The following is a 19184-nucleotide window of genomic DNA, read 5'->3' as shown; positions in this document are numbered from 1 at the left end:
AAATGCCGGCCCGGAAGCGGAACCCGCGGCCGCCCGGTGCCTTCCTGCGGGGCGCGGCATGGCGGGGCCGGTGGACTGTCACTGCCACCTGGCCGCGCCCTGTTTCCAGCGGGTGAGGCGCGGCGGGCGGGGGGGAGGCCCGGCCGCGGCCCCGGCACTGAGGCGGTGCGTGTCTCTTGCAGGACGTGGCGGCCGTGGTACGGGCGGCGGAGCAGGTGAGGCGGGGCCGGCCTGAAGGGACCCTCTCCCCGCGGCCCCGCGGCTCCGCCGGTCTCAGCGGGCTGAGGGTCTCTGTGTGCCGCAGGCGGCCGTGTCGGCGCTGGTGGTGGTGTCGGAGCAGGCGGGCGAGTTCCGGAGCGTCGTGGAGCTGTCTGAGAGGTGCGAGGCCGGCGGGGATCCCGGCGCCCACCCGTGTCCCCGGCGCGGGTCCGCGCCTTGGGGACTGACGGGGATGCGCTGCTCTCCTCAATCAGCCAGCTCTTCTTGTCTTTAAACCTGGGGTCTCTGTGGGCTCTTGGCGTTAAACTTAGGTTTTCTGTGGTCTTTCGCACTCTCGCTATCTGTTCCGTGCCTAGATTCCCAGGGTTTGTCTTGCCATGCCTGGGAGTTCACCCCGTTCAAGAGGTTTCTCCAGAGGAGCAGCGCAGTGTTGCTTTGAAGGTAAAACACGGCCTCTAAAATACTGCTGGGACTTTTCAGGACAGACGACAGGATGCTCCGATCTGCCTGATTTACCTTCAGGTCTGCCCAGTGATTTTTCTGCGCTCTGTAATGCAGGAGACCCAGCGGACCAAATCCCAGCCTCTCTCAGCACATCCATTTGTCCCTGTTAGTCCTTAAAGCGGAATTGTTCACTGGAGTCATCTGGCTGTAATACTGCAGTGAAATGGTTTTAGAAATCCCAAGTGTGCCTTGCTTGCAGCAAACAGCATGTGCAGATGTTCCTTTGTTAACGTGGGAACTGGAAGGCAACTGTTTGTGGCCTTATCCTAAAAATCTCGGGGAGTTGTCTGCAGCCATTTAATGTTGCCAAGCTGTTTATGGGCCTTGTTTTAATTACCTCTGCTGCTACTCTGAAAAGTTAGCTTAGAATATTTAGAATAAGGTCAATATATAGAGAGAGATGTAGGTAGATATATAGATATAGAATAGTATGTAATGAAATGGTTATTAAATAAAGAAGATAAATCCTTCAGGCTTCTAACATCTGACTGCACAGCTCACAGTAATGGCAGATTCTAAAGCACAGAATATCAGAACAGTGAATGCCAATTTAATCATAATGCTGACTTTGTAACCTTTCCTCTTGTAAAGGCAGTGAGAGTTGCTTCTTTTATTCTTGCAGGATCTGGATGCTGCGCTGCCTCTTATAGAACTTTACAAAGATAAATTGGTGGGGATTGGAGAAGTGAGTGAAATTCCAAAACTTCTTTAAATCTCTCCAACAGCAGCTGTCACAGGAATTACAAAAATTGAGTCAATGCTTGTTTTTCTGTATGTGATAAGAATTGCTGTCAGCCTGAACAAGCACTAAGTCTGACTGGTAGTTCTCTTAATGTGCTTTCCTTTATAGATTTGCTTGATTCCTTCTTTTCCTCCAATATTGCTATTAGAAAATAGATGGAATTTATGCTGCTGGAGTCGTTGGAAGATTACATTCTTATGTTGTCTCATGTTATTCCCAAAGGCAGATCCTTCCTGCCTTCTCTGACAAAGTTAGGCTAAGCTGTGATTTCAATACACCACACTGACTTGTACAGTTCTTTTTTATTTTTTTTGCTCCTTCATCTGTCTGTATCCATCTGTTGTCTCCTGTCTTACATGTGTTTATAAATGAATTGAGGCTTTAGGATGGAGCCTGCCTCTATTTGTGTGTTAGCATCAGAGGGACTTACATCTGGTTCTGTACTGACTACAGAAAAAGCAGGTTTTGGCAGAGCTTTGTAGCTAAATTTGCCATGTTGTGTTGTATATGTATAACTTCCCTCCGTCTAAATGTGAAAGGGACTGCTTTAACAAACTTTAAATTTTGCCTGAACATGTTTAGATAAAAAAAAGTATAGAATTAATGAGTAATTTTTGGTAGAGATTGGACTACAGCTATGGGTTCAGGTCAGAAATTTTGCTTATACTGGAGATACATATTTGAGACTTAATCTGACATAACATTCAATAGAATATAAACCTCCAGAAAACCAATGACAGACTAAAATGTTAAATACCCTTGTTAGTAGCTGTCTGCCCACAGATGCTTTCATAGTTGAAAAGCTTATGGTTGAGAATGCATTCTTTTTTTGAGTTAAGCTGCAGCTGAGCTCATTTTAATTGCAGTCTCTAGTATACATATTTTGAAATGCTTTGCAGTTTTGAAGCATGCTATGCCTTTGTATGTCTAATTATGTTTTTGTTAAGTGTTAGGTCTGTAAAACTTTTTTCCTTCTCATCTTGTGCTGCAGGTTGGACTAGACTTCACTCCCAGATTTGCCAGCACCGATGAACAGAAGGAAGGACAAAGACAGGTTTTGATCAAGCAGATTGAGCTGGCAAGAAGACTGGACTTGCCATTGTAGGTTTTGTTTACACCAGAAGGAGAATTTGCCAGGTCTCAGTAACATGCTGAAATACTTCCCAGGATTTATGGTTATTAAGTGCCCACAGAACTTTTTTTAGATGGATTAAACTGGCATAAGTATCCTGTCAGTCTCAGGTTTGAGATTTAATTACAGAATTTTCCTTGTATTTGCACTTCAGTACAGACATCTTATATGTCCTGTCCATGCTATGTTGTTCCTATATCTTTACTGTAGCTGAAAGGATTCATATATATGTCCCTGTTTTTTTCCCTTGATAAAAGTTGTAATACGTATTAATTATTTTCATCCCAAGATACTGTTTGTTTGTATTTGCAAAAAAAAAAAAGGTATTTGGCTAAATTTCCTAATGCTGGGCCTCTCCTTGCTGTGCAGAAATGTTCATTCCCGCTCAGCTGGAAGACCGACCATTAATCTCTTGAAGGAACAAGGTATGCTTTTAATGCATTTCTTCTGCCTGTTGGCTTTTGCCAACAGGATTTCTCCAGCTGTGCCATGTCCTCTCATCAATTTTTGTGTGTTTAACTCAGGAGCAAAAGTGCAGTTTCTGTGTTAATTCTGTATGGGACCCAGGTCCCGTTGGAAGCTGATGTGGCAGCCCTGCTGTAACCTGATGATGTGGTTTGCTCGGTTTCTTCAAGGTGCTAGCAAGGTGTTGCTCCATGCTTTTGATGGGAAGCCATCTGTAGCCATGGAAGGGGTGAAAGCTGGATACTACTTCTCCATTCCTCCTTCCATTATAAGGAGTGAACAGGTAATATTTTGTCCCGCTTCCTTCTCTGTGCATTGCACATTTTTACCTTGGCTGAATTTCTGCCTGGGGCTTTTGCTTTATCTGGACTTCAGAGGGGGAATTCTGGCTAAAACAGCTCAGTTACTCCTGAGAACAGGGGGTGGTTTTTCTTGTTTTATTGTGGTTTCCAGTGAACGTTTCTTTGGAAGATTCTGCCACTGTACTGTTTTACAGTAGGGACAAGAGATGTAGAGGAGTAGTTTTTGTGATAGGACTGCTTTCTGTGATAAGCTCAGGAAATGTAAGAGAGGAAAAAGTTTGATTTAAGTGGAGGGAGCATGAGGGGTGGATATAAATAGGGATGAGGTTAGGTACTTAGGAGGGAGGAAAGCAAACTGGGGTTGAGAGGTAAAGCAGAGAGAGGAGGAAAAGATACACAAATATTATATGCACAGAAAATAGCAAATTGGAATTGCACTGGCAGCTCTATAAGTGCAATATAACTGCATGGTTTAATAAATAACAATGAATTTGGCATTGATGGATATTTAGAAAACAGGAGAACCCTAATTTGAGGGGACTTCTTGAGCAGCTCTTGGTGTTCTTGCTTCCATTCAGAAATCGTTGATAAAATGTAAACAGTGGCACCAAAGTCTTTTGATGTTGCCTTTAAATGCAGGGAATATCCTCTCTTCATGTTTTTTTTCTCACAGGTTTAAGTGCATAAAGCATTTAATGGCTTTCTTATTTTCTTCAAGAAGCAGAAGCTTGTGAAACAGCTGCCTCTGGAAAATATGTGTTTGGAAACTGATTCTCCTGCTCTGGGGCCTGAAAAGCAGGTAAATGATGGGAGGGAGGGACTTCTGTGTATTTGTATCCAAACCCACACCTTGTGGAAGTCAGCTACTGGCACAGGATAGTGGCATAATCTAAGCATGGTTAGAAGAGAGGAAAGAGGTTTCCAAGGGAGCTTAATCTAAGAGGACTGGATGCATGTCATTTTTCTGCCACACATGCCATGATGTGACTGAAGTTGTGTCAGAAGCACTTGTGATCTCTAGGGGTCTGTAATTGGTTGGTTGGTTTGTTTTTCAGGTGAGAAATGAACCCAAAAATATCTACATTGCTGCTGAATACATTGCCAAAATTAAAGGAATTCCAGTTGGAGAAGTTATAGAAGTGACTACACAGAATGCACTAAAAGTATTCCCCAAACTTCAGCACTTTCTTCGGATATAGGTTCAGAAACTGAAATATAATGTTGCAGAAAGTGTTACTTGTGGTGTAATTACTAAAACCAAGTTACATCTTGTGTTAAAGTGGAGTTTTGCAGTTGGAAGTTAAGATGTAAGGAGTGTTATATAGCTGGATAGGATAAAATTGGGAATTTCTCAAAGGTTGTTGGTGTGCACTGTAATAATCTCTTGGATGTGATAAAAACACATTGTTCCTTTGCTTCTCTAATGTCTATGAACACATAATTTGTAAAGAAGAGCACCATAAAATTGTCAATTTAGTTTCTCAGGCTGCTTGCCAGCTGCTCCTAGACTGGGAGATGTCTCCTGTACAGTGCTTGATGTCCCCTTCACTCCTTATTTCTGCTGACTGAAAGTCACAAGTTGTGGACCAGTCATGATAAGAAAGCTCCTGTTACAACTGGCCGATTATGCATCCCTTTCTGAGCCATTAAAAGAACCCAGCTGGATGGACATTCTCTGTATTCTGTGCTGACTGGACTCTGAGTGGTGCAGAAGCAACATCTTTTCAAAATACAGTTGGAAGGGAAGAATTGCAGCCCATCTACTCCTCTCCTTTTCCCATGTATAAAACAGTAGTTGCCAAGATCTTGGCTACTTTGAGAAGGATTTTCTTGGGTATTTAAAATGATTTATTTTTTTAACAGTGTTCAAAGAAAAAAGCCTGGGATTAGTCTTAGTTAAGGATTCACTCTTCTAACTGCTCAGTATCAGGAGACACAGGATGTGAAAGGGAGACAAGCTCAATTTTGTTGTATATTGAAGGTAATCTGTGTGGATTCAGCTATATTGTGCAGTGTCCTAAAACTGAATCTGGTCCTCCCTCACAGCACCTGTGTGGACATGGGCCTATGAAATACTGATCAAAACTTTGTTGATTATAAACCAGCAATTGAACCAGGTGGGTTTTACATGGCACCCAGCTCTTCTGAGGGCCACTAAGTGGAGGTTTTCTCTCACTATGGGGAGTTTTACCAGGTCAGTGGAGAAAATATACAAGTATTAACTTAGTTCAGGATGACCTCAGCTGGGCAAGGGGCTAAAACTTGCAATATAGGTCATGCTCTATCCTGAAATCCTGTTTTCCTTCATGTCTTCCTCAGTTTCTTAAAACCACATTGTCAGGAGGTTTTTTTTGCTGTCTTTATCAGAACAGCTGTTCTGCCTTTTGACTAGAGGTAGCTTACTAAGTTCAAACATGTGTTCCTAAACAGTTTTCAGCCTGCAGCAAACAACCAAACTTGAATAATTTGTCTCTATTACAACATGTATTTAAAGCAGCGAACACACGGATCTTTGCTGAGTGATCCAAAGGAGTTAGAGCCATTCCTTATCCTGGATCTACAGGCACCATTTCCACTAAATGGGATGAAGGACAGAGTTTGCCTCCAGATGGTGCTAGGGAACAGGTGTGCAATAGTCAGAATATTAGTGTGATTCACTTAATGATTAATAATCATGTCATTGGAGATGCTAAACGTAATAGATACCAGGCAACCTTACGTGTACTTCCTGCTGCCTGTGTGTTGGGAAGTCTCCCAGTATTGCTGGGAAATGCAGCTATGTGATGAGATGCTCTTGGCAAGAAGTCAGGCAGCATCCAAATGTTGGCAAAGTTTTGACCTAATTATTTTTCTCTATGGAATTCTTAGCATTGGATGAAAACACTGGTTTTGCAAAAAGAGGGGATATTAAGTAGTGTCCTCAAAATCCCTGTCTCTGCAGGGGGGTGGCATTGCTCTGATTCAGCCTTAGTCTTACAGCAGGATGATTCCTGAGTGTTGGAATCCTTTTTGCTGTAGCAGAAACTTTCAACACACTCACTTCCTGCAGCTCCCATGTGGGCAGGGCACTGCTGAGGTGGGCATCCCCTGGGGGCCATGGGGCTCTGGGACAGCCTGTGTCCCTGGGCCCTGCAGCAGCAGGTCTGGAGCTGCTTTTGGTGGTACAGGAGTGTGGTTGAGGCTGGTGAAGGAGGCACAGAGTTGCTCCCCTCTGGGCCAGGGAGAGCTGGCATTGCAACAGCTGTGGGCAGGGTGAGCCTGGCAGGGGGCCCATGGCAAAACAAGCTGGCTTTGTCCTCTCCTTAGACCTGCGGCGCCAGAGCTAAGTCATGGAGTAGGTGACCTGGAGTTCCAGAAAAGGAAAATGCGGTGTCACTCCCACCCTGCCTTGGCATCCCTGACACATAACAAGGGTCAGAAGCAGTGTCCTTTTCCCAGTGCTGCTGGTTCCACTGCGAGTTGTGCCCCAGTCCCTGCAGTCAGTGCTGAGGGTGGGCTGCAGGCACTGGAAATAAAGTTGTTGCTCTGCCCAGGAAACTCTTTAAGGTGCTCACTCAGGACTGGTGGTACTGCTGTGCAGTGAGGAGGAAGTGTGGTTTCTGAGCTGGAAAACATCATCAATCCTCAGCAGTCATTCTGTAACTTTACAGAGGGATTTAACAGAAAGCTTGGATTTCTGCCTGCATTCCCAGGCTAACACCTGGCCTGGAGAGGCTGGGGAAGGCTGGGTATCTTTGGGGGAGCAGCATGCACTGTGAAGCCCTCCATCCCCACAAAGGTTGGCCTTAACAACACCAGTGTGTGTGCTGAACCCTGTTGCAAGCCTCTCAGGGTGTCTGGATAAACCTTGCATTCCACTAGGTAACACAGGAGGCTGAAGGGGTCAAGGATGTATTGGAGGAAGGACACAGTGCAAATTCAGTGTTTTGGAAAGTAAGTGGTGACCCAAGTTTCCTTTTCAGCCATACCATCAATTTAGGAGGTCACACACAGCCCAGATGACCTCTGTCTCAGAGAATAGCACAGATTGTCTGCAGCAGTGTGGAAAGTGGTAGGTCTCAATCTCCATTGTACCTTCATCCATCAGCTTTCCTTGGGATGCTACAAACAACAGATCTGGTTGCACTTATGTGCAACTCCTCATGTTGTTTTACTTGCAGGATGTTCATGGAGTGATAAAAAACCAAGGAAGGGCTCTATCTGTGCTCACTGAAATGGTCTTTGGAGGGCTGCAGCTGGATCACCCTCCCAGGGCCTTTCTTCTGAAATTTGTTTTTAGCCATGGATTAACAGGGCCTGAATCTTCTGAACTTTGGGGCAAACTGCTCTGAGTTTTTCCAAAATCTGACATGGGAACAAATGAGGAGATGGTGATGAGGCCAAGTGGATGAAATGCTGTTTATTCCTGCTGTTTATCATGATAAGAGTTTAGACAAATTGAGTAAAGATTTGTACTGGAGGTGCTTCCAACAGACTCCTATGCAATGCATAGACAGGCTCTTAAGAGGCAAAAGCAAATAAATGCCTGGAAATGCAACTTTCATCGCTTATGAAGTTCTGCTTTTGTTTGTTTTTATATTAATGCAGGCTGGGGTTCAATCCTCTGTTCCCACTACAGAGCAGGAAAGTGAATTTGAGAAAGTCACTGGCTTAGCATAAAGGTTTATTGTTCTCCTCTTTGCTTTCTATAGGCAGTACAAAGATACCGCTGAGATCAAAGAAAGAATATGAACTGCCATGGCACCCAGTTGTCTCAACATTTTCCTCTTCAGCAAGCAGTTATCCATCTGTTCATTTTCCCTGCTGGGGTGGGTTTTTCTATCGTTGTGAATCTCTTGGAGCATGGGCATATAAACCCTGAGTGCACTGGGTGGTGGCCTCACCATGCAGTGAGTGCCAAGTGCCTCCTCCAGGAGGTAGTGGTTTTTTATGCCCCTGTGAGCTACTGTGAATGACAAAAAAAGGAGAAACCATAGTGAGGATCATGGTCCTGATGAACCCTGGGGCTGAAGCTGATACCCATCTCCTGAAATGTTTGGTGCTCTGCTCAGAGAGATGCTGCTTGATGCAAGTACAGGAGATGAGTGTCACTACCCTGCTCAGGTCTGCTGATGAAAACGGGCGTGTGGTTCCCCTGAGGAAGCAGAAATGATGAGGTACTGAAGTGCCTCTGAGACATGGCACTGAGGATAAGGAGCCTGGAGGAACATATCTGATGCCCTACCAAAGTGGCAAAATCAAAATATCTGGATTTTGTCTGCAGTGTCCGGGTGAGGTAGTACATGCCTTGTACCCTGCCTCCAAGGGCAGGTGAAGTGGCTGTGTGGTGTTTGTGGGCAGTGATTCAGATGAGCCCAGCCTGCCACGGCAGAGCACCGGCTGTGCTGAGGCTGAGCAAACCTTCAGCTGCCTGGTACAAGGGCGAGTGCAGCTGCCTGAATGACCATGAAGCAGCAGCGACATGTGGTGAAGCAGGGCCACATCCTCCTGTTTTGGAAGAGCAGTAGGTGAGACATGGAAAAGTGACAGTATGGGCAGTGTGATTGAGCCCCTGTTGCCGCAGATATCACCAGGCAGATGGGCTGGGTGAACACACAGACTGTGCCTGGGCTGGCTGTTAAAGCCTGCCTGCAGTGCAGGGAGAGCTGTTTGTGCTCCCCATCCTGCTCAGTCCCTCTCGACCAAGTTCATCGTGCTGAGGAGCAGCAGAGCCCTCCCGGTGGCCGCTGTCCTCTCCATCTGCTGCAAGGTCCCCGTGGCTGCCTGCACTTCCTGCACCTGGGCTGCCCTGGCTGCCAGGGAATAGCAGCTGATGTGTCCCTGCCTCCTCAGCCTCCCAAAGGTATCCTGACTCCACCACTGTGTGTCGTGGGGTTCATCCCATTTGGAGCAGAGCAGATGCACAGCGCCAACAGTCCAGGTGAGATGCCCACATGTATTTTGTATTTCTGCAATGGTGTGGACATTGGGTTTAACTTGTTTAGTGTTCCCGTGTGGACTTTGCATCCACTCTTTGGCTGTGCCAAGAGAGTCACCCAAGAGTGCAAATGGGTGCTGGGTTCCTTGTTGGTGCGCAACCACACCTTAAAGTACATGATGCAACATTGATAGAAGTTGTTTCACAAGCAGCACAACCAATAATGCTTTTTTTTTCTGCAAGGATTAATGACTTCCTCACCACAGCAATCCCAATCTCCTACCCATGTCTTATGATGCTCCCATTACAGCCAGTGCTGCATTTCCAGCTCCTGGTGTGTCTCCCTGATCTCTGTCATGGTACCAGCAGCTCCTCCATGTACCTTCTGGGCTCTGCCTGTCACAGTACCTTGGCTTTCTTCTGTGTCCCTGTGACCTCCCTGTAATTCCCAATCTCTCTTCCATGGTGCCTCCCCAAGCCTGTTGGATTGTCATTTAGACAAGATTAGTCTGGGTAGATCATGTTTGGATAGCTGCTGGCATCAGACTTGGCAGCTGGGTGTGTGACTCCTCTTGGTGGCCTTGAGAGGGAATGGAGACAGTGTAATCTACCTATCCACAAACTCCCACAAACCTTCTAGGGACTTTGTATCTCCAAGACATTTTGTCTCTGCCAAATTTTTTTGACCACTGTCGAAACTTCTGAGCTGTGGATGTGGACTAAAGGTCAGCATGACCATGTTAAGTGAATTCCATAGAAATGTGTATACATGGGATGCTGCATCTCCTGGGTGGAATTAGACCTGTTGCTTGGAGCCTCCTAGGCCTGCTCAGCCTATGACCACTGGTGAACCTGTGAAATGGACCTGGGGTTATCTAGCAGGAAGGTCTGTCTTTGTGAAGTGCACTGCCTGGAGAGGGCAGCTTTGAAGTGTTGATTGGCACTGGCTTTACTGTTATAAACATATAGAGAGAGCATTTTTGTGCTCAGATCATTTCTGGACACACAACAAAGGGTGAGGAAGCAAACAAATGGAGTGCTGTGGGAACATGTTAAATGGAGCACCATGTGGGGAGTTGCAATCACAACATCACCAGATAACTTCCCGTTTCTCTAGGGGTAATTATTCCTGCCTGGAAAAGTCAGGGTGGAAACAGCTCTGTACTACACAGGACCTCTGTGCTGAGTCGAAGCAATGACATGCACATGCAGTGGGCTAATGTGGTGTATAATGTGCACAAGCAGATGTCAGCCCTGTCCAAAATAATCCCTCCTGTGCTCCTGATGAGTGCAGCACATCCACTGATAACCTACATGTGTGACATTTATCCAAAGATGGTGTTTCTTGACCAGCACATGTAGGCTGCTGTTGTTGCTCCAAAATAGTTTCTTTCACTTTCTTTCACCCAGTGTGCAAGAGGCCAACCCACACACAGAGTTGAGGTATTTGATTTATTTACAGTTCTGTGCAGAAAGCAAATCCAAAATACAGCCTTGTACCAGGGACTTTGAGGAAAGTTAACCCCAGCCCAAGCCAGCACAGTAGCCCAAAGTGATGAAGGGCTTGGCTGAAAAGACAGTGATTTGTGGTCTGGAAGGTTGGTTCAACAAGACCTGTTCCCTGACTCTGACAACTGCCTTTTCTCTGAAAAGGACACCACTTGGGACCAGGCTGCCAGAGACCTATTATTAAAAGGTTTCTCAGACGTTTCTCAGTACTTAAAATATGAGGCTATATACAGCCAGATGATGAACACTGGGGCCTTTCTTTGCTCACTAGCAGAGTTACCTGGACTAACATCCCTCCAACTCCCTTTGAATCTATCTTTCAATTTTGTTCTCAAAGGACTGAGTAATTAGGTTATTTAGGAGCTGTCAGCAACACAGGACACTGGTACCCTCTGTCCTGGACAGTCATTTTCATGGTCTGCTTTTCAAGTTGTACAATAATACAATTTTGTATTGTGGCTTTGTTTATTTCAGGCCATGGAATCTGTCCTGCTCTTCAAGAAACACGAAGATAAAGCTGGTGGCCATTGGTGAGGTAATCTGGCCACTGGTGAGGTAATCTGCTCTAATTTCTACAGAGCAGAGGGTGCTTGATTTGGCTGTGTGGAAACTGTCTGAAGCTATCTCATTGTAACCTCTGACTGCTTTCATTCCTCTGTGTGGACAGATAGGAAAAGAGTTGCAATTAAACCCCCAAACTTCATTTCTTGGCTAAACATCCATGCAGGAGTAAAATGAAAATTGCAAAATCCCACAAGGGGAGCACATTGATAGATGTCTGAAAGGCTGGCTTCCTGCAATGAAGATGTAGTAGGAAAGCTACTGAAGCTACTTTAATCTGTGCCAGGAGTGTTTTCGCAGCTGTTATCACATTTTCTTGATTTTTATTATTCATATGTTACTATATTTCAAGATTTGTTGTCTTTTGAAGGATACTGTCTTCTGCTATGTTTCTTCTTTGATAAAAGCTTCTGCCCCTCTCTTGAGAAAATGAAGGTGTTAGATCCCCCCATTTTGAAGTTCATCACATTTCATGAAATTTTACATGACTTTTTGTGTGGATTGGGCTGGACCTCACTCAGTGGATTGTGTCTGTGCCTCAGCAGTGTGAGGAGCAGCAGAGAGCCCTTGTGCAGCAGCTGGCACAGCAGAACAACTGGACTTGCCTGCAGGAGTCAGAAACTTTTGCAGAATATCTCCTTTGTACATGGGACTTTAACTAGGCTCAACACCTGTTTCCTGCATCACAGCTCCACAGGCATCCCCTAAGGAACACTAGGGATTGTTTTGAAGTTTATCTAAGTGTTCAGTGGTTTAAGATGAAAAGCTAACTGTACTTGTGAGCACTTACATCTGGGAGCATGGTGCCTTTGCCAAAAGCAAACTAGAAAACTGTTCCTTTCCAGCTGTGCCTCTGATGAGGATGTGGGAGACTTCCTAGCCTTTTCCTCAAGATTCTCCCAAAGGAGACTTCTTTTTATGGTTCTTCATCTCAAAGGCTCATGGGTGCTAGTTAGTATGGACATAGTAACATAAGGAATCCCACAGTACACCTGAAAATTAGTGAAACAAAAACCAAGGAAGGCACTGTAACTTTGGGGGAGGAGTGGTGAAGGTAGTGGAGCAGAACAGCCACTGCCACAGATTTACCCAGTACAGTGGGATTTTTCTGAGTTATGGAAGAAAGTATGATTTAGTGAGGTATTTTTTCTCCATGTGGACTATTTTAAGCAGATACGTATGTGCCAAATTTTGCTCATTTCATAGGGGAAAATACCTCCTTTCCACTCATTAAAAAACAGTATCTTAAAACATGACAGAAGACAGTAGAACAGAAAAAAGTGCCATGGACCTGGAAGAGAGGCAGCTGAGCAATTGCAGCAAAGACTTCTCCTGTACTTGCAAGTCCCATGGTGGACCAGGAAGGTGCTAACTGAAAAATGTGCCCATTATCACTCCTTTGGTGACTGTAAGTTAATTTGGTAGTCCTTGTCAGTGAGCTGAGGGAACCTCAGCAGCCATTTCACCATATGGAGGGCAGGGTCAACAAATCCAAGCTCTGCATTTTGCAGTGGCTGTAGTACTGCTTAAAATCTTGGAGTGTTCTCACCCTGCTGAAAGAAAATTTGATGCACAGGGTTTGGGTTGCTCAGTTCTGCAGGTCCCAGCTCCCTGGCTTTCATATGTGCACTGTGGATGTTCAGGACATGCTGCTCCTGAACTTTGCTGGGACACAGTCTGTCATCCTAGAAGAGGTACAAGCTGGTTATTATTTTGCTTTTCCTCTTGCCGTTATTTTTTATCCTCTTGCCATTACAAGGCGTGATCAGGTTAGTCCTTCCAGAGTTCCTGAAAGTCATTTCAGCAGGGTTATAATTGGATTACATGAGCCTTGACCTTTTGCTCTATCTTCCAACTATAATTTTCCAGTGTCTGAATCAATGTAGAAGGAAAAGTAATACTAGCAGGGATGAGGAATTGGCTGTGGCTGCTGCAAAACATATCAATGCTCATGTTTCCCTTTGGAGTGATAATGAGACACTGGGATTTTTTTGATTTTGGAAAAAAAAACATGAGAAAGAGAAATCACATAGCAGCTTGAAGCTAAGCCACCTATAGACTGTTGTTTTGGAACAAAACTGCCCATTTTGAAACTAGAGGCACATTTATTTTTCAGTATTCCCCAGATAAAAACAAACATTTCCACACTTCTTAAAGGAAAGTTCAGTATGGCATTCTCAGTGAAACAGTTTGGTAAATAAAAGAAAATTGCCCAAACATCTAGGTGTCTTCAGTTCCTCAAAAAATGCAACCTCTCCCAAGCCAACCCCTTGTCAGGGAGCAGTGGGAGCTTCACCTTCACCACCATCTATCCCAACATCACCCAGTTCTCTTCTTGCCCCAGGCTCTGGCTGCTCTATCACCTCCCTCTGGTCTGAGGAAGGGGAACAAGGCCTTTTGCTCCCAGCACTGACATTTATCTGGCAGTAGCTGAGCTGACAGGAGAGTCACCAAGACTGCCAAATCTGTCTAGGTAAAGGGAGGCAATCTGAGCTCTCCCTGTCCCTTCACTTAGGACGGGAGGAGTGATGCAGGGATGTTTCTGAGCACGGTACTCTGAAGCTTCCAGCCAGCTCATGGCAATGATGGGCTTTCATCAGCTCTGTGAAACTGCCCAGTGTCTTCCAGCAGCTCTGTGAGCCTGCCTTCTGGCATCCAACATCACCATTGTCCTGTGCATAACTCCCAAGGTTGTTGTACAGCCAGCAGAGAGGAGAGAGCACTCAAAGCACAGTTATTCCCAGGACCCAAATTATTTCCACTTCATTCCCCTCCTAAGGTTTTTTAAAGCTATGAACTGTTGGTACTGTCTGAGGTCTTAAGGGACACAAATACTGCGTTCACCCTGTGTTTGCAGTTCATTGGAAATACAGGATTATCTCCAAAGGCTTAAACAGTCTGAATGCCATTCTGGCAGAGCTGGGATGTATTTTGCATGTTGCTGTATGGATTGCACTAGTGAGACAGCTTCTCATGGGCCATTCTCTCATGTTTATTTTCCCGGCTGCACTGGTGCATATAAGAATAAATTACCTCAAGTTGCACCAGGGGCAGTTTAGATTGGATATTAAGAAAAACTTCTTCACTGAAAGGGCTTTTGAGTGTTGGAACAGGAAGCTCAGAGAAGTGCTTGAGTCAGCACTGCTGGAGGTATTTAAAAAACATGTAGATGTGGCACTAAGACACAGGGTTTAGTAGTGGACTTGGCAGTGCTGGGTTAACAGTTGGACTTGATGATCTTAAAAGTCTTTTCCAAAATAAATTCTGTCATCCTATATTTAAGAGCCACAGGGTACTCAAAAGATAAACTGTTTTTAGGTCAATGCTACAGCTGTTGGGCTGATATCACACACAGTGAAACACAGTGATGAGTGTAATTGTGGACACCTCAGGGTGTCAGGTGCTGGGTGACTGCTGGAGGCACCGAGTGCCCTCCATTCCCTGTGGTGCCAGCAGGAGCTGGGCACGGTGCTGAGCTGGTCAGTGTGCAGGCTGGAGGCAGGAGCAGAAGGCCAGGCTCTCTGCTCTCTAAACATCTGGATGAAGTAGATGTTGTCACTTGCATGCAAAAAGCTCTACATGCTCTGTGGCTGTCCTGTCACAGGAGCTGCCCACTGTCCAGTGGCTGATATGGGCACTGAGTTTGTCTCCCCTGACAATAAAAGAGACAGATTTTTCTGTGAAAGATTCTGGCTTTGCAGTTAATCTGAAATAGTTTATATCTTGTAGCTGTGATGCAAAAGACTACTGTTCAAAAGGTCTTTGGAGAGCACTAGGAGTGCTTTCCCAACACAGGAGCTCCAACAAGGAGAGTCACTGGTGTCTGTCTGACTTCCTGTTAAAATGATTAATGTTGCTGGAATGTCAATGCATTTTCCATAATGTACTCTCACAGCCAGGGTCTTGGGCAGGAATCTTTTATTGTTACTCAGTCTAAACAAAAAAAAATCCTGCTGATTTTTAGTTAAGCTGAGGTCAGCCAGCATCTTCCCCATCGAATGCATGTAGACCTTGAAAGGCTCTCTTCCTGCTGATAACCTCTTCAGAGAGAAATGGGGAACTTCAAGCTGTTGCTGAATATTTGGTTTTCCTCAATAGTAAAAGTAGCAACGTTTCTCAAGCTTGGGTGAGCAATCAGTCCCTAAAACACATTTTCATACCAGGCTCTTAGTGGCCCCAAAATCACATGACCCTTCCATTTAATTTTGTATCTGTGTGCATGGACCAGGCAGGTAAAATGTAATGAATCAGGTGGTGAAGGAGAGCTACACTATGTTTTTTCAAGAGCATAGTGCTTTTTGTTGTAACTCTGAGATGTTCTTGAAATGAAGATTTTATTGTTGCTCTGAAAAGTGTTTTCTCCAGCTAATTGTTCACCATTCCTATGTTGATGGGCAGGGAGCTCTCCGTGGACATTCTGCATCCACAAAAGGCTACCTCTGACTTAGTCACTTGTGGTCCTGCTACAGCCAACAGAGAGAACTCTCAGCTTACTGAATTCCTGCAAGCTGAGTTGCTGAGAGGAGTGTGTTAGTGGAATCCTGCCATATCTCCCAGGTGTGCTATTTGGGATGGGATGAACTCCAGCCCAGCAGTTCCTTGGGCTGTGGGGGAATCTGGCTGCATCTGCACAGCTTCTCCAATCCCTCCTGTTCCACAGCTCTCTGATGGTCCAGGTTGATGTTACTTAATCTTCCTCACAAAAAAGCTTTTTGTTTACCTTTTAGTAAGGAAATGAACCCAAGACATCAGGATTGGCTGACAGCACATGGCTGTGCCGGTGTATCAGTGGAGGGAATCTGTGATGTAACACTGCAAATGCCTCCAAGCCTTTCCCCAGTTTTCATAACCTTCCAGTGAATGAGTGCTGATCAAAAATGAGAATGTTCATCTAAGACAACCCTTCTGTAGATGATGTGTTTTATTAATTTTTTTTGTGGGCATATACACTTTTCTTACTGTGTATAAAGTATTCAGATGGAAGTTACATTTTTTGTAATATATGAAGAGCCTGATAATCTTGGAGAATAAGAACCCAATAAATTTTGCCAAATATATTTGTTGACATGATTATTTTTTTGTATTAAAAATGTTTTTTGTGTCTGTAATTTTCCTCCTGCTTGCTTTGGTAGAAAACTCGGGGGTAAAATTCCATTGCATATATGAAGTTGAGAGCCAAGCAGAAGTACCAGATGTACATTTCTGCATCTTTTGTATGGATTGAGACACCCAGGAACACAAATTTCTATTGTTTACAGCACAGAAGTTAATTATCCATATTTTAAAATTCAGAACTTTGATACTTAGTGGTACATTTATATATTCTTGTCAGCACATCAAAAAATTGAACCCAGGTCATTGGCAAACATGTCTACTGTGGGAAGTCATATTCCCATACTGGGGTGGCCAGGCAAACTCCTGGAACTATAAAATTTCAGGCAAGTTCCTTGAGTTGCAAATGCATTTTGTTCAGTTGAGGGTTCTGGCTTTATCTTGTGGGGAGACTGGGTAAATGTAGCTGGAATGAGGACTGCATAGGAGGAAGAGGATGTTTACATTTTCCCCTGTATTCTCTCTGAGCTTTCCACCGAGATATTTAGGCATGTGACTCTCCAACTACTTTATTTCAAGTCCAGCTTATTGAGGTTTGTTTAATATCCAGCTGAAATAGTTCATTTCTAGCTCAGTTGGAACTTCAGATCTTTTGTTCTGAAATCCCTTCCTTGAGCTGCTGTGGTTTTTGATTTTAAACAGCTCATCTGGGAGACAAGGACTTGGTGCACTTCTGTCATGTAGGTTTTCTCTGCATGGAGAGGTCAGCTTTTGCATTGAAAATCATAACCAAGAGTTAAGTGCATTAAAAAATAAAGTTGTTTTTTTTTCTTGCAGACTGAGATACATAGTTTGAAACATTAAAACCAGAAAATCTGGAAGTCTTAACTGTGTGTGATGTACATAAAATTTATAGGGTTGTTTTAGAATTGCTGGAATTTTGGCAAGATTCTACAATCTCCATTTCAGACTCCAAACCTTGGCTTCAAAATGGATTGAGTTTTATGGTTTTCATGGGGAGCTTAGATACCATTTTGAAGTTTGGAAGGAGGACATGACTAAGAATTGATATGACTGAGATAACCTGGCTAGGGGTGCCCAAAAGCTAATAAGAGCCTGAAAGCAACACTCTACAGCTGAGTTTCCTGTATTTTGTGAAATGCCCTGGATTGAAACAAAATTCTTCTGAGCCATCTTTTTGTACATGGCTTCTGTAAATGGCTTCTGAACCATTTTTGGTACAAAGATGCAGTATCTTCACAATGAATTTTTAGTTTCAAAATAATTGTGAAGATACACTCTTCTTTCAGCAGCACATATGCTACAGGAGAAACAACAACACTACTGCAAGTAAGGATTTGGCATTTCTAATTGCTTTCTAACCTTCTCCAGCCTGAAAATTTAAATGTTAGGTCCCTGCCTGACTTCTGGAATTTGGATACAAGAAAATAATTTTTGTGGAGTAAATTAGTATCACTTATGTCCCAGTGACTGCCAGATACATAAGAGATATTTTGTCCTTTTCACAGCATTCAGGGAAATAACTTTGTTAATGGTATACATGAGAAATTTCTGACTCCATCACCAATAGGGATATTCAGAAGAGTCTGAATTTTCAGTTTGAGGGTAAATTTAAAACAGATAGCAGCAATTTTATGCTAAACTGTGCTGTAAACCTTGATGTCAGTGTTTTGCTTTTAGCTTTATAAATTGTCCATGAAATGTAGAAATCCAGGGAGTCACATTTTAAGTGAGCTGCTACAATGGATGTTTCTCATGACATAACTTTTGCTGGGAAACTTTGCCCTTGGCCCTTTTCAAACAAATGGCTGTAAATCAGAAGTAATGTTTGTGAAGCCTATGAAATACAGCAGGAGACAAATATCAAAGCTTTGCCTCCATGTCAATTTGGTTTGCCTTTTCTTTTCTTTTTTAGGAATGTACTTCTGGAGATAAACGTTCCCAGGATGCCAGTACATTGGTTATACCTCATCAAAGTCAAACTGGTTTGATTTCACTGAGACCAGTGCAGTGTAGCAAAGATGGATTTGCCTCTGTGTTGATCTGTTGTAAATAAACTTGCTTCTTTCTGGAGAAAGTCTCCTTCTGGGAGTTAGCCTGCATCCACGTCCTCTCTCCTTTTCTCTAGAGTTCCCTGGTGTCTAGTTCCTACTTCCGTGCAGGAAGCACATGACACCGAGTGTGCCGAGCCATTGGGTGGACAGCGAAGAGAGATGATGCTCTTTGACACGGCAGCAGTGAAACACAAGATGTGCCAGCCATTCTTAGCACAGGATGAATTTGAACCGTTCTCTGAGGCTGTTAGCTGGCAGCAGCTCTGCCTGCTGTAAGCTGGCAAGGCTGCAACAGTAGGGAAAGAAAAAATGGGAAAACAAAGCCTATTTTCCTCTGGTTTTAAGGAGTAAATACTATCTTTGGATGGACTTTGAGATCATCCAAAATTTGAGGGAAAAAATGCTAAATGAAGTCAGCTGTAGCTCAAAGTTTGTACCTTCTTCCAAAAGAACAAGAATAATTTAGGATGTTAATGCTACATCTGTTCCACCCAGCCAAAGTGTCACAGCCCTTTCCTGACCCCAAGGCCAACCCACAGCCTGTGCCAGAGATCATGAAGGGTCATTGCTGCAAGAACTGGCACAGACAGTCTCAGCTGTGTTTTCAGCATACAGTGTGTAATATGGGTATTGCTAAAGCGAAAGCCAGCTGTCCAGTTGTTTTGATAGTGTTTGTTTCAGCTCCCACTATACTTCTTCCTCTTGA

At 44.2% G+C, this 19184-nt stretch overlaps 1 protein-coding gene across 4 annotated transcripts; it reads left to right on the top strand.

The window, feature by feature from the left end:
• The first annotated feature begins 40 nt into the window (after nucleotides 1-40).
• TATDN3 (TatD DNase domain containing 3) lies at nucleotides 41-7715 on the top strand. 4 transcript variants are annotated; one of them, XR_004496755.1, is made up of 11 exons: nucleotides 41-112; nucleotides 183-215; nucleotides 305-378; nucleotides 576-660; nucleotides 1346-1408; nucleotides 2457-2566; nucleotides 2967-3022; nucleotides 3233-3345; nucleotides 4083-4163; nucleotides 4420-7415; nucleotides 7525-7715. XR_004496755.1 is itself a non-coding variant. In XM_015622529.3 (10 exons), exons 1-10 carry the CDS (start codon nucleotides 59-61, stop codon nucleotides 4561-4563), a joined length of 813 nt encoding a protein of 270 aa, XP_015478015.1. In that variant the 5' UTR covers nucleotides 41-58; the 3' UTR covers nucleotides 4564-7715. The 4 variants fall into 4 exon arrangements, 3 of the variants coding, with proteins under 3 accessions (XP_015478015.1, XP_015478016.1, XP_033369190.1); XM_015622529.3 differs by having other exon boundaries at nucleotides 4420-7715; XM_015622530.3 differs by having other exon boundaries at nucleotides 43-112; nucleotides 4086-4163; nucleotides 4420-7715.
• Nucleotides 7716-19184: the final 11469 nt, after the last annotated feature.

Source organism: Parus major, chromosome 3 (genome assembly GCF_001522545.3).
Source record: "Parus major isolate Abel chromosome 3, Parus_major1.1, whole genome shotgun sequence".
NCBI lineage: Eukaryota > Metazoa > Chordata > Aves > Passeriformes > Paridae > Parus > Parus major.
This window is presented reverse-complemented; position numbering and strand designations above follow the sequence as displayed.

Bases quoted from the DNA above. Each gene is read 5' to 3' on its own strand.
- TATDN3 (XM_015622529.3), top strand. From the start codon at position 59: ATGGCGGGGCCGGTGGACTGTCACTGCCACCTGGCCGCGCCCTGTTTC. The intron at 113-182 runs GTGAGGCGCGGC...TGTCTCTTGCAG, and splicing joins CCGCGCCCTGTTTCCAGCGG to GACGTGGCGGCCGTGGTACG. The intron at 4,164-4,419 runs GTAAATGATGGG...TTTGTTTTTCAG, and splicing joins CTCTGGGGCCTGAAAAGCAG to GTGAGAAATGAACCCAAAAA.